Genomic DNA, 15,426 nt, shown 5'->3' on the forward strand with positions numbered 1-15,426 from the left:
CTGCCGGGCGCCCTTCTGCAGAGGGAAGGCCTGCCTTGCCGAGCCATCTCCCATCATCTGTCTTATTCCCAAGACACCTTTTGAGAGCATTTCCAACAGGACTACAATGTAATGCTGCTATACGCTACATCTGAAAGTTGTTAAGGGAATACAGTCTAAGAATTCTAATCACAAGAACTGCTTTTTTTCTTTTTCGGCGGGGGCGGGGGGGGGCAGGGTCATATAAAGTATTGGATGCTGACCAAATTTATTGAGGTAATCATTTCACAGTATAGGTAGGTGAAGTCATTATGCTGTACACATTAAACTTACACAGTCTGTATGTCAATTATATTCCAATAAAACAAGGTGGGGGGGGGGGGGGAACCGTCATTGAGACTTTTAGGCTTCACTTTATTTTTTCGTATTTTTCAGAACCTGATTAAGAAATTTCTATCTACTGTCCTTTTTTCTTGGTAGCAAGTTTTCCTGCAGCAAGTCAGGCATTAAGATTCAAGTTTTAGGATATGCGCTACTACCAATGAAGAAAATCTTTGCTGAAAGATTTTGCATCTGTTGCAGAAGCACAGAATGACTTATTAATAATGGGTATTCCTCACCAATTCTTTTTACCCTGACCATCCCACATTTCAGTTGCTGTATTAGAGGTCTCCAGAACTTCCAGGAGGCATAAGAACAGAAAGCATAGACACCGTATTTTTATTTTTAAATTCAAAGCCATAGTGCAGGCAGAAGACTGTATTTGTAAGAATATGCAGTCAAATGGAATCTGTTTCTTCCCAATTACATATACATACTCCACCTCTCTCTGACCAAAAAAAAAAAAAAAAAAAATTCCTGTGAAAGACTGAGAGAAGAGTAAAAGAGAAAAAGAAAACTTTTATTAGAATCACTTCAACTTGCATCCTTCTCCCAACCCTAAGCCTGTAAGGAAGTTGCCTGGCCCTGAAAGGGCACAGGAAAATAAAGCAGAAACAACAGTAGAGGAAAATCCAGAGAGCAAATCCTGAGCAGCTTCACAAGATCCCCCAAAGAGCAAAAAACAGCCAAATGTTCACTTTGCTGGTTTTCACCCATGCAGCTATGAAATGTACTCCTGGTGATTTTCTTTTTAAGTGAAGACTCTTTGCGGTTGGAATGAAGAGGAAGAACAGGTGGTAAAGTGAACCTTAAAGCTGGAGACCAGTTGGAAATACGCATCTCAGCTACAAACGTCAACTTAAAGGAGTGATGACTACCAAAGATTAGGAAGGAAAAGCTCCATTGGGAATTATCTCATAAGGGATGCTGACTGATGACCATGATGCCTCTGAAGTCAAATTTGGCTCTGCACCCTGACACCAAATTAAATCTCACACAGCGTTTTGGGTGAAGTAGAGAACAGCTTCATTGTTTCGCCAGGCAAAGGGGGCCACAGCAGGCTAGTGCCCTCAAGACTGTGTGTCTCAACCTGGAGCAGGTACCAACTGAGAAGTTTTAAAGGAATGGATCAAAGAGGGAGTGATCAGCTCGTGGACATTATTCTGATTGGTTGGTAGTGAGGTAAGCACAAGTCAGCAACATCAACCTTCTGGTTCCCACTGGTCTAGCGTTTGCTTGCTTGTGGACAGTGGACCGTTGTTAACTTTAACTTCTCCCACCTGGTGGGGGTTTCAGCGTCTACAAAACAGCTCAAAGACATTGTATCCCTTGATGGAGAACCAAGGCCTTGCCCCAAGGCTGCACTGTTGCTTCTCTTGACTGCTCCATCCCTGTCTCACATTTCCTCCCTTCCTTAACTGACAACTGTTTGAACCTGCCTCTTAGAGAATACCATGGAGGCAGAATTAAGCCTGTTTCCTGTAAGTGAAAAATGAGGGACACAGGTAGAGTTTTGTGCCCAGGAGCCCCACAGGGTCCTGCTCAGTATCACTTCCTTACATGTCTCTTTCACCAACATTATTCAGTGCAGCAATAGTCACTGAGGCACTCTCCTCCACACACTGACGTACAATATTACACAATGTCTCTGCTCTCACCAAGATGCAGCTGCGGACAATGTGCCCCCAGGGAATTGTTCCCTCTGAGAAAAAAACAGACTGTACAGGAAAAGTGGGGGAGTGATTAAGTAGAAAGCAGGAAGCTTTTGAGAAAACCTAGAATTGACTAAGATTATATTTTCTGCCTCTTGGGAGATTTAAGGCTTCATACCAAGATCATGTTGATCTACAGAAAAATAAAGTTAAAAGTTCTATGCCCTATCATATTTCTTTAATATTCATCTGTGCCAGGCACTATGCTAGACAGCATACAATGTCCTTCTTTGTGGAGCCTTCTACTGGGATGGTAACACTTCCTTGGCAATAAAGTAACACTGACATATTATAGTCAGAAGATGTCTTTAAAATATCCAATCCAATGGTTATTTGCTCTGAAATATTCATTCTCATGCTATCAGATTTTGTCTTTACATTGTCAAAATACTCAAGAGATTGATTTGACTCTATTAAAACAAAACCCCAAAACATCAGAACACTAAGTTAAATAATGAACCCATAAAAAGTAATTATTTCAACCACTATTCTTAACCTTTGCCTCAGACTGGTAGACTGCAGTGGTGAGAAGATAGCTCCTTTTGCATTTTCTTCCATTGTCAAAGATTACGAAAGGCTATGGATATCTAAATAAAACTTTTTTTAAAATAAATGCACTAATACATATGTGTGCATGTGTGCTCAGTTATGTCCAACTCTTTGTGACCCTATGGACTGTAGCCTGTCAGGCTCTTCTGTCCATGAAATTTTTTCAGGCAAGAATACATGAGTGGGTTGCCATATCCTTCTCCAGGGGACCTTCCCAAGCCAGGGATCAAACCTGAGTCTCCTGTGTCTCTTGCATTACAGGCAGATTCTTTACCACTTGAGTTATGGGAGAAGCCCCTAATCAGCATATTACAGGAAGTAAGATCTTAGTGGTGAGACCTTTGACTTTTGAAATTTCTGTTTCTAGAGCCAATGTACCAGTAATATAGAATATCATTCTTGTTGATTCAGAAGGTATTATCCATGACTTCCTTTGCCAACTCTGATCAACTAAGGTACACTAATTTATTCTCCACTGTATCTACATCGTGGGGAGACTCAACTAAGAGAACAGAAAAGGAGAAGCATGATTGGGATACACAAGGCGTCTCACGACCAGACTGAAGCTAGGAACCAGAGGATGCGTACAGGGACTTTCTTCTGGTTTAAAATATACTTCTTGAGCCTATTATGTGACAAACATTCTTGTGGGTGCCCAGGAATCGGAGAAAATGGAGATTTATGATTGATGTCCTTACAGAGCTTACATCTTTCCCAGATGCTTTAAATAAACTCCGTTTGTTCTCAGGAGGGGATAGAAAGTGAGAATTAAAAAGTATGACAAGTATTTTCACTCTATCCTCAGCATATACCTAATGTTAGTCTAAGCTTTTCTGATTGTGAATTCCATTTTCCCTTCCATTTCTCAATTGCTATTCTTCACTTAGACTATTTTAGCATCAATTTAATTTGGACTCACTTTCCAAACCTAGCTTTTGGAAAGCTGACCCCCACAGGGCAAGATCCTCAGTTATCCTGGGGCAGGTCACAGAAACCCCAAATAAAGATACTTTACCCCTCTCCCACTTCCATCTTCAGTAAGACCTGTCATTTTGCCTCATACACCCCATGAAGGAAGAGCAATCAATCAGACTCACCTAAGAAGCATACTGACTGGAGTTAATCTGTGTTCATGTTCATATATGTTGGATATAACTGGCCAATATCCAAATCACTATAGACTGAGAACTTTCCAACAGGGGATTATAAGATATGCTGAATTGCATTAAAAGAAATGCTAAAATTGAATGTGGAAAAACCTGTATCATATTAAGTATATTTTGCCCATCTTCATTTTGATGTTGAAAATGAATAAGTCTAATTCCCAAGTGAATTTTTTCTCATTATTCTTCCTTATATTGCTGGCATTGGTTCATAAACCAATTATAAATCCTGATTTATATCAACTCAATCAAATAATCTTATAGATAACTGCTGAATAAACAGCCTAAAGGTTTTATTTTAATAAGTTTTCTAGCTGATGTATTTGTTGAAAGGAGACTAATCATAAAACAAAGGCATTACATGTATATATCAATTCGTGGAAAACATTTATCCCTAAGAAAATCTATAAACAGCAATATTGTCTAAATTGAATAATTTGAATATACAAAAATCCCACAAAAATAAACAGAGATACACAATAGAAAAATGAGAAAAAGAATATGAATAAATTCATAGAATAGCAGATTAAAATACCCAACAAACATATGAAACAATGCTCAAATTCACCAATAGTCTGGGAACTGGAAATTATGTTAAAAATGAACTAAGCTTATTAAACTGGCAAGAATTAAGAAGAGCAGTAACACCTTCTGCTGTGAAGGATGTGAGGTTAAGTTGTACCAACATGCAGTGTCAGCAGAAATGTGAAAGGTGAAATCAGTCCAGCAACATTATTTAAATTAAAAATATACATACATGAAGCCAATAATACCATCCCTGAGAATCTATCCTATAGATACAAAAAGCATCAGTAAGTTTGACTGTACATGCAATCATCAGATTGCAGCACTATTTATAATGGCAGAAACCTGGAAACAGTAAATTACCATTAAGGGGAATGACTGAAAACATATTCACACTATGAAATTATGCATCCATGAGAACAATGAATGAAAGCTATGCCAGACAAGTTGAAGAGGCAGTCAAATAATATAAAAAAAAAAAAAATTGAGTTTTTTGAGAAAACATTATTATGCAAAATTCTATGTGTATATATGTGTGCATGTTTCAGTATGGATATATGTACATATAAACATATAATTTATATATAAATACATATTTATATATGAATACATATTACATGACTGAAGAAGGATTAAACACACTAAGTTATTAAGATGGGTTACCTTGTACATGGGGAGGGTAGAGCTAAAGCAACATAGGAAGGAAGCAAGTAAAAGAGGAGACATGCAAAAACAAGAAAGTTCTTTTTAAAAAAGGAACTTTAGCATATCTTTGATATTTTATGCAAAACTAGGTATATGTCCTGGACTACGCATCTAGAAATTTACTAAAAATAATTTTTAAAAATTCAAAAAGAACAAATATCAAAGCAGTAAAAGACTACAACGAAATAGAACAGTTAACTAATCCTGAAATGGAGAAGCAAAAGCAAAGAAAGAAGAATAAAAACAAAAAATGTGCTCAATTTTATCAAATAAAAATTTTAAATAGTTTGAATGCCAAAAAGCCTATAAGTAAAATTATCAGTAATCAACAAACTAGAAATACTGCAAGATGACATAGTTCGTAAATAAAATGCTCTTATAAAACCATAAGAATTCTAACACTACTTAGAAAAATGGACAAAGAACTTGAATAAATCACAAAACAAATACAAGCCAATAACCACAAGAAAATACAGGTCAGTCTCAATAATAAATAATTGCAACATAAAGCATTAAGTAACAAATTTTATCTTTTAATTTGACAAATATTTTAAATAACTAATGCTACTAAGAATATAGGTAAATTTGTCTTTTCTAACATTGCTCATAGCACTTCTGCAGAGCATTTTGACAACGTGTAACAAGAGCCTTAAAAACGTCAATATCCTTGGCCTCAATAGTTTCATTTAAGAAAATCAACCCTAATGAAATAACTGGAAAAAACACAAGGGTTTACATACACAGATGGCCATTACATATTACTCACAGCACAAAACTGGAGATAGCCTCAATTTTTTTTTTTTTTTTTTTTTTCTCTTGGTGACCCCCTGGACTGTAGCCCGCCAGGCTCCTCTGTCCATGGGATTTCCCAGGCAGGAATACTGGAGTGGGTTGCCATTCCCTTCTCCAAGCCTCAATTTTTAATGGAGAACTGCTTAAGTAAGTTCCAAATGGTAGAATACTGCATAGTCATTAAAATATTTTCAAAAATATTTATTGATGCTATATGGATAAATACTATTAGTACAACATTCAATTTAAAAAGTCATGAACACACCCTACAAGCTGTTGTCCTAGTTTTCCATACATATATTTGTACAGAAAAAAAGATTAAGAAGTCAAGTTACTTCTAGGTATTGAAATTAAGATGTAGTAACGCTTTTAAGTACTTTATAAACTTGACATAGTAGGTATCCATGCATTGACACATTACTGTCACTGTTAACTTATTCTTCAAGGAATCAAGGTGATCGTTAACTTCAGTCTTACCTAGTTTCCAAATCAGTTCTGAGCAGGCTGGAAAGTGTATCACAGGTCTCAAATTTAACAATTCAAAGACTCAGCAATCAAAGTGCTATTGCTTAGCACTAGGATTCAATGAAGTTTCCAAATCAGCTCCACAACCCCAATTGTGACAGATTGTGTGTGTGTGTGTAAGTACCAACTGCCCCTTACAGACATCACTGATCAGTTCCTGCCACCATACTGCCCCAGGCTATGGAAACGAGGCAGACCTCAACTCGCCTTAGTAACTGCTAAGCCCAACAGTAGTCTTCAAACTTTCGATCCCATGATCCCATCCACAAAAAACCATTTGAGCATATACAATTTTAATAGCTTTATATTTATTCTTAAATGTACATGTATGACTGTTAATATGTTGTAAATTATCTAAATATAAAAGATTGTAAAGAATGTAATAAAAAGCAATATAAATGAGAGTTCTATTATTTTGTTCCTATATCCCAATCAATCATTTTATTTGCCCCAGGATACATGACCCTACTACAGAGATCACAGTCTTAGAGCACACTCTCCAACCTCACTGTCTGTCTCCTTCCCGCATTGCATCAGCACTCATTTTGAAATTCCAGAATGCCTGATACTTGAGTCAGCTCAAACAATGACAATATTCATGACAGAACTCACTTACATAACATGAAGAACCATGTTTTCCTATTTATCTTTTGGCAAAGTCTGAATTTTCATATGCAAATATTATATACAGTATGGTATGTAATGTTGGTATGTAATACTGGCAGTATAGTATGTAACTAAGTTTCTATTATCATTGTTTGATAATGTTTGTTTATAATGATTACTACCACTAAAACTACCACTACTAACAACTACTACTTTTTTACTGGTATAAATAATTTTGGTATTTACTGGTATAAATAAATATTTAGTACATTCAAAACTTTAAATAATGTACCTCTGCAGACTTTTGAAGGTTGTCATGGCATGAAGCAAGAAGGGATGACTTCTCCCATTTCTGTGCAATTTGATTGGCTTCTTCTATCTTCTGCTCACAACTTTTTTGAGAATTTAGCAGTGTTACCTCATAAAATTCTTGAATATCTGTAAAGAAAATGCAAGAGAAAAGTCAACATGTTATGTATGACCTCATAGGTAGCTTCTTAATGCATGAGTATATGGAAGATTTTGCTAATTAAAAGAAACCACTGCAACCATTTGCTGCAACTAGAAAAAGCCTGGGCACAGCAATGAAATGCAGTGCAGCCAAAAATAAATACATTAATTAATAAAAAAGAACTACATAAATATGTGTGCAAAGAAAAACAAGAAAAATAGAAGAAATCTTAAAAGTTGAATTTTTACCTGTATGAGAATTCTTATAGCAACTTTATTTAGAATTGCAAAAATTAGAAGTAATCAAGATGTCCTTCAATTAGTGAATGGATAAATGGATACTATTAGTAAGTAGTATTTAACAACAGTAAGGAATTTACTATTTAACAATAGCAAGGAATGAGTTACCAAACTATGTAAAAACATGGATGAGTCTTAAATGTAAGTTTAAAAGAGCCAGGCATGTAGCTAGGCTCCATATTATAGGATTCCATTTATATAATTTTTGAAAAAAAAAAAAAAAACAACTAAAGAGACAATAAAACTATCAGTGATTTCCAGAAGTTCTAGGAGATGGGAGGAGGGGTGAATAGGTAAAGCACAAAGTGATGAAAATATTCTGTAATGATACTATATTGGTTGGCACCTAACAGGAAGCATCTGTCAAAATCCAAAGAATTTTACGGCACAAACAATAAACCATAACACATGCAAATTTTAAAAATCATTTAGGAGGCCAGGGAATTCCAAGATGAAAAGCAGACTGTGACAGAAGAATCTAACTAGATCACAGATGAATGAAATAACCTCACTGAAGGCAGCAGGAGAAAAAGGTGATGACCTGAATATGAGTAGAGACTGTAAAACCAAACGCAAAGAAACACACAAAAGCATCTCAGTCTACACTCTAGTTGGTAAATTTGTCTCTCATGGAGTACAAGTCAACAAATTCGAAGTCACTGTATGTATATAACCAGAATTGAACAATTAAGTAAATGGATGGTAGATGGTAGGACCCAGGTTTCTCACTGTTGGAGTAGGAAGTTACAAACAAAAAAGTGGGTGGGTAGGGTATTGAACAATGAGTCATATGATTTTGGATGAAAGAAATCATTATAAACTCCTTTTAGCTTAATAGAAATACAAATGGATATATAGAAATACTTACACATATGCATATATACAGGTTAGTATTTGTTATTGTTCATTTGCTCAGTCATATCTGACTATAAAAACACATATTCCCTCACCCTGTCTGATGAAAGGGCCTACAATAATGACTTTAGCCTCTATATAGCATTCTCTAACAAATGGCAGAGGGTAATGAATAAGTACAGTTGGTATTAAGTTAGAATTGGGAGTATCTATATGAATTCAAAAGTTTGGAAGGAAAGAAGGGAAGGAGGGAGAGAAGGATAGAAATAAAGAAAATATGAATAGAAATAGAAATCAAATATGTGTATTAATATTTCCTAGCTGCCATATTTTTCTAGATTGAGAGGGCCTAGCAGCAATAACACTCCAACAGCAACTGGCACACACAGGAACCAGATCTTGGTTTCAATAAAGGAAACCAGAGCTTCGGAGGAAAATGGTTGATCCTACTACTGGGGCAGAAAATATAACAAGATGATCCTGGAGTATCTTGAGAATAAGCTCCCCAACCCAAATTTTAAAAATTTTGCTACAATAGGGCATGTCAAAACAACACAAAAGTTACATGAAAGAGCAGCCATACATGGCCAAAACTGAAGCAATCTGAGTAAATATATATGTAACATAGGATTGGATTATATCGAAAATATAAAATAAATGTCCAAGAATCTATATTGGTATGAATGAATGAAAGAAAATATGTCATTATTTAAAAATATACAATGGATGGGTTAAACAGCAGACTAAACAAAGCAGAACTGGAAAATATACCCAAAGATATTACCCAGAATGCAACACAAGAGAAAACAGAATGGAAAATGTGAGAGAAATATTAGAATATACAGAGGATAGATAAGAAGGTCCATTGCTTTTCTATTAGATGTCTTCAGGGGAAAAATAAAATAAATAACAAATGACATTTAAAGGCTACAGATATCAAATTTTTAGAATTTATAAAAATATGAATTCTCTAGTCCTGAAAGTAACAGTTTATTAAAAAAAAGAATAAACAAAAGCTACTCTGGCAACCTGATGCAAAGAGCCAACTCATTAGAAAAGACCTTGATACTGGGAAAGATGGAAGGCTAAAGGAGAAGGGGACAACAGAGAACAAGATGGTTGGATGGTATCACTGACTCAATGGACATGAGTTTGAGCAAGCTCTGGGAGATGGTGAAGGACAGGGAAGCCTGGCATCCTGCAGTCCACGGGGTTGCAAAGAGTCAGACACGACTGAGCAACTAACAACAATGCCTAGGCCTAGACACAGCATAATAAGCAGAACACCAAAGACAAAGCAGAGATCTTAAAAGCAGTCACACAGAAAAGATTAATCAGAATTCTCAGTAGCAATAATGGAGGCTGGATGACAGAAGAACGACTTAAAAATCTTGAAAGAAAACTATTACAAGGGGACTGCATTCCATTGCAAATCACATATCTTAACTTTTTTTTAAGTTTGCACCTAGAATACATAAAGAATTCTCAAAACAAAAAGAAGGCAACGAATCCGATAGAAAAATGGTAAAAGATTTGACCAGGCACTTCACCAAGAAAGTAAGAGGTAGCAGATAAGCACATGGAAAGATATTCAACATCATTAATCACTAGGGAAAGAAAAATTTTAAACCATAATGAGATACTACACATTTTCACTACATATTTATTAAACTGGTTTAAAATTTTAAACACTGATCATCTCAAGAACTGACAGTGATCCTAAAGAACTAGAACTTTCAATCGCTGATGATTAGTATGGAAAACAGTACAACCAGTTTGAAAAAGTTCAGCAATTACTTAAAAAGTTAAACATATAGCTACTATATAATCCAGCTATCACTGATCTAGATACTTATCTAAGGAGAAGGAAATATATATTCATGTCAAAAGTCAAATTTGAAAACAATCCAAGTGTCCATCAATAAATCAATGAATAAACAAACTGTAGTATACCCATACAATGGAAGACTACTCATCAATAAAAAAAAAAAGCAAACGATTGATACACACAACACGGATGAATTTCAAAATAATGCCAAGTAAAAGAAGTCAGAGAAAAATGAATGCATCTTTTATAATACCAGTTATATAAAATTCTAGAAAATGCAAACTAATCTATATTGACAAAACAATTCTGTAGTTGCCTGGGAATAAGACTGTGAGGTTTGGCAAGAAAGGGTGAGTGGGAGAGTTTATAAAGGAGTGTGTGCATATATCAAAACATTAAATCATTGCTTGACATATGTGCAGTTTATTATGTATCAATTACACCTCAATAAAGAAAGTAAAAAAAATAAGATGCAATTGAGAGAAGTTTTTTTCATATCATACAGGCAAAGGGACAGTATCCGGGTGTGTAAAAACCAAAAAGGAAGAGACATACAAACCAAAAGAAAAAAAATGGGTGGGAAAATATAAACAGGATATTTAACAGCAAACATGTATCACTGATAAATCTGATAAGGGAAACGATTCTCAATCTCATTCATGATCATAAATACAAATTAAGATCATAACCAAACACCACCTACACCAATAATATTGGCTAATATATTACTGTAGCTTAGTATATCTTGAAGTCAGGGAGACTATTTCCTCCAGCTCTATTAGTGTTTATGATTATTTTGGCTATAATGTTGTGTGTGTCTGTGTGTTTCCATACAAATTTTAAAATTATCTGTTCAAGTTCTGTGAAAAATGCCATTGGATTTTGATAGGGATTGCATTGAATCTGTACATTGTCTTGGGTCGTATGGTCATTTTAACAAGGTTAATTCTTCCAATCCAAGAACACAGTTCAGTTCAGTTCAGTCGCTCAGTCATGTCCGACTCTTTGTGACCCCATGAATCGCAGCACGCCAGGCCTCCCTGTCCATCATCAACTCCCGGAGTTTACTCAAACTCATATCCATTGAGTTGGTGATACCATCCAGCCATCTCATCCTCTGTCACCTCCTTCTCCTCCTGCCCCCAATCCTCCCAGCATCAGGGTTTTTTCCAAAGAGTCAACTCTTCGCATGAGGTGGCCAAAGTACTGGAGTTTCAGCTTCAGCATCAGTCCTTCCAATGAACACCCGCAACTGATCTCCTTTAGGATGGACTAGTTGGATCTCCTTGCAGTCCAAGGGACTCTCAACAGTCTTCTCCAACACCACAGTTCAAAAGCATCAACTTTTCAGCGCTCAACTTTCTTTATAGTCCAACTCTCATATCCATACATGACCACTGGAAAAACCATAGCCTTGACCAGATGGACTTTTGTTGGCAAAGTAATGTCTCTGCTTTTTAATATGCTGTCTAGGTTGGTCATAACATTCCTTCCAAGGAGTAAGCGTCTTTTAATTTCATGGCTGCAGTCACCATCTGCAGTGATTTTGGAGCCCCCCAAAATAAAGTCTGACACTGTTTCCACTGTTTTCCCATCTATTTGCCATGAAGCGATGGGACCAGATGCCATGATTTTAGTTTTCTGAATGTTAAGCTTTAAGCCAACTTTTTCACTCTCCTCTTTCACTTTCATCAAGAGGTTTTTTAGTTCCTCTTCACTTTCTGCCATAAGGGTGGTGTCATCCACATATCTGAGGTTATTGTTATTTCTCCCGGCAATCTAGATTCCAGCTTGTGCTTCTTCCAGCCCAGTGTTTCTCATGATATACTCTGCATATAAGTTAAATAAGCAGGGTGACAATATACAGCCTTAACGTACTCCTTTTCCTATTTGGAACCAGTCTGTTGTTCCATGTCCAGTTCTAACTGTTGCTTCCTGTAGGTCCTTCCATCTGTATGAGTAACTTTCAGTTTCTTTCAACAGTACCCGATAATTTTCCAAGTACAGATGTTTTACCTCCTTAGGTAAGTTTATTCACTCTCAGATATAGAGAACAAACTAGTACTTAGCAGTGGGGAATGGGAAGAGGAGAGGGGCAATATATGAGTAGGATATTAAGAGATATAGATCATTAGGTATAAAATAAGCTACAAGGATACATTGTACACCACTTGCAATATAGACAATATTTGATAATTATAAATAAGTACAATCTTTAAAAATTATGAATCACTACATTGTATACCTGTAACATATAATATTATACGTCAACTGTGGGCTTCCCAGGTGGCACTAGGGGTAAAGAGCCTGCCTGCCAATGCAGGAGACATAAGACTTGCAGGTTTGATCCCTGGATCTGGAAGATCCCCTGGAGGAGAGCATGGCAACCCACTCCAGTATTCTTGCCTCAAGACTCCCATGGACAGAGACTGGTGGGCTACAGTTCATAGGGTCACAAAGAGTCGGACATGACTGAAACAACAGCACAGCACATGTCAACTATATTTCAATTAAAAAAAAGAAAAAAAAATCTATGAATGAACGGTAACATTTATTCCTGGTGAGTCTGAATTGCCATGACCACTTTAGAAAATAATCTTGTATTGTCTTGTAAAATTCACCCTTTTCTTCCCTGTAATCCAGCATTTCTACTACTCAGTATATATTACAGATAAACTCTTACACATGCACATCAGGATACAACCCAAAATGTTCATAGCAGCACAGATTATGGGAGCAAAAAATTAGCAAAAAATCTCCATCAAAAAAGTGGATAAATATGGTATGTTCTCAAAATGGAATTTATGTAACAGCCAAAATGAATGAACTATAGTATCACGAAATAACATGAACAAATCTTAGAAACATAATGTTGAATGAAAAAAAGCAAGTCTCAGTACAAAAATATTTTTGTAAAGTTCAAAAACATGCAAAACTAAGCTATACATTTTCAGGGATTCATACAAATATATGTGAAAAAAAATAGATGAAAGCAAAGAAGCACATGAAAAGTTGTAATTACCACAGTGCAAGCAATGGGAAGGAAAATGGGATAAAGGAGGAACACATAGGTATTTCATTTCCAGATCTGAGGGCTTATTTCAGAAATGTTTATTTTATTATCATGCTATATATATATATATATATATATATATATATATATAAATTAGATACACTCTTTTACATGTATAAATATTATACTTTTTAAAATACTGAAGAAAAATTTTGAGTATTTCATAAATACTGATATATTCTAAAAAGTTACTCTCAAATTTCATGCACAACTACAAACTTATTCTGCCACTAGCAATAAAGAGGCTGTGAAGTCATGTATGTAAAATGTGTAAGAGCAGAAGGTAAAAGTCATACAGATAAAAAATCATATAAATCCTTTCCATATTTTTGAGTATTGTAAGGGTTGGTAGGGTATTGAGTTGACAAAAGTGAGTGGAATAGAAATTTTTTAAATGTAAAATCCCCAAAACAAGATATGTTTACATTACCTGGTTTCAAGTATTAATTAAAAAGAAACAAAGAATTTCTATAAAGATTTCTGCAGAGACACATTTTCTAAAGAATAATGACATAATGAATAAAACAATTTTTGCAGGTAGTCACATTTTGAGTTTTTTTTTCTTTACATCAATTTTAAGGATATAAACACTGTTTCATAAGCAGCATTTGCAAGTTGCCAAGTTTTGAAATATTAGGTGTATAAATTATCCAGAAGTAGAAGAAGATGTATCACATTAATGTTAAAGATTCATACCAACAAGCTACACCTTGACACATAAAGGATACCAGTAACCTGATAACATGTAGGAAAACCCGATGGACAGTATTTTAATACCTAATGTGAAAATCTTAATTCACTTATTACCCTAAACCTGATGAAGTGTTCGGTCTATTTCACTCTTTTTTCTATTTATACTCCCTGTCTAAGCAACTACTAGAGAGGAAGAAAGGTGTCTTAAGTCACAGATTACTTAAATTGGAAGCTAATTCTGCAACCAATGTCAAATTTTACTTCTTAATAGTATTTTTTTTTGAACACCTGGCATATATAAGTGTGCCATTTTCCAGGCATCTCTTTTTGGCACCCTCTTGTATCCCCACCACCACAACTACCAACCAACTGACTCTTCCCGAGGCCCAGATGCCCTTTCCTACACATCAAAATCCTCTCTCTGGGTACCTCTTTGCAATACCCTGTCCCAGTACTATGCCTTTATAAACAGGATATTGGAAGTAAGAGATCTAAACATGAAATGCCATCAGAATAGAAATTTTTCTTACTAAAAGTGAGTTCAATTGAGTAGGACCTGTGAGAGTAAGAACATCCAAATAGCAATCACGGTAAAGAAAAATGTTTGTCTCTGAAGATAAAGGGATGCCAGGGAGAAACCAGACAGGCCTTTTTGATAAGTCTTTCCTAGTTTGCTACAATTGCCTCCTAACTCCTTAACTATTACATTTCCTCCATGACTGTCTACTCTTCATCTAATTCAGCATAAAATACCCAGTTCTAACAGCTTCTGTGGGTTTTCACTTCCTAATGAAGACTTCATGTCATGCAAAACTTACATTAAATAAATTTGTACGCTTTTATCCTGTTTAAAAAGAAAAAGAAAAATGTTTGTTTTGGGAATTGTGGGGGGTGGGGAAGGTAGACAATGCCACTTCTTTCCTCGCATTCCCACAAAATATGTTCAAATCTATTTAATAGTTATTTTTTATTCTACCTTACATTAGAAGTACTTGTTCACCCATCTATTCTCAATTCAACATTTCAATTCAATAAGTAATTTTTCAGTAATGAAGGTCTTTAGGAATGAAGACAATGTCAGAACCAGCCATATATTCTCTACTATTATTTAGCATCACTCTTTGCACTAACACACAATGAAGGCTTACTAATTTCAGCTTATTTGCATTACCTCTCAAATTAAAGCTCAAAAAGAAGAAAAATCAGTGAATAAAGTCAAATCTTTTCACACTCAGGAGTGCAGAAAACCTGCACATTATTTGGATTATGTTTCTATGTGACTTGACTACT

At 35.4% G+C, this 15,426-nt stretch overlaps 1 protein-coding gene across 13 annotated transcripts in view; it reads right to left on the minus strand.

The window, feature by feature from the left end:
• Positions 1-15,426, minus strand: part of DLG2 (discs large MAGUK scaffold protein 2) — a 2,231,561-nt gene that overhangs the window by 1,923,957 nt on the left and 292,178 nt on the right. For all 13 annotated transcript variants that reach the window (XM_043918879.1, XM_043918871.1, XM_043918860.1 and 10 more), the window contains one exon: positions 7,230-7,375. In XM_043918879.1, the coding sequence (XP_043774814.1) occupies positions 7,230-7,375 (146 nt within the window). The remainder of the gene's footprint in view (positions 1-7,229; positions 7,376-15,426) is intronic.

Source organism: Cervus elaphus, chromosome 2 (genome assembly GCF_910594005.1).
Source record: "Cervus elaphus chromosome 2, mCerEla1.1, whole genome shotgun sequence".
NCBI lineage: Eukaryota > Metazoa > Chordata > Mammalia > Artiodactyla > Cervidae > Cervus > Cervus elaphus.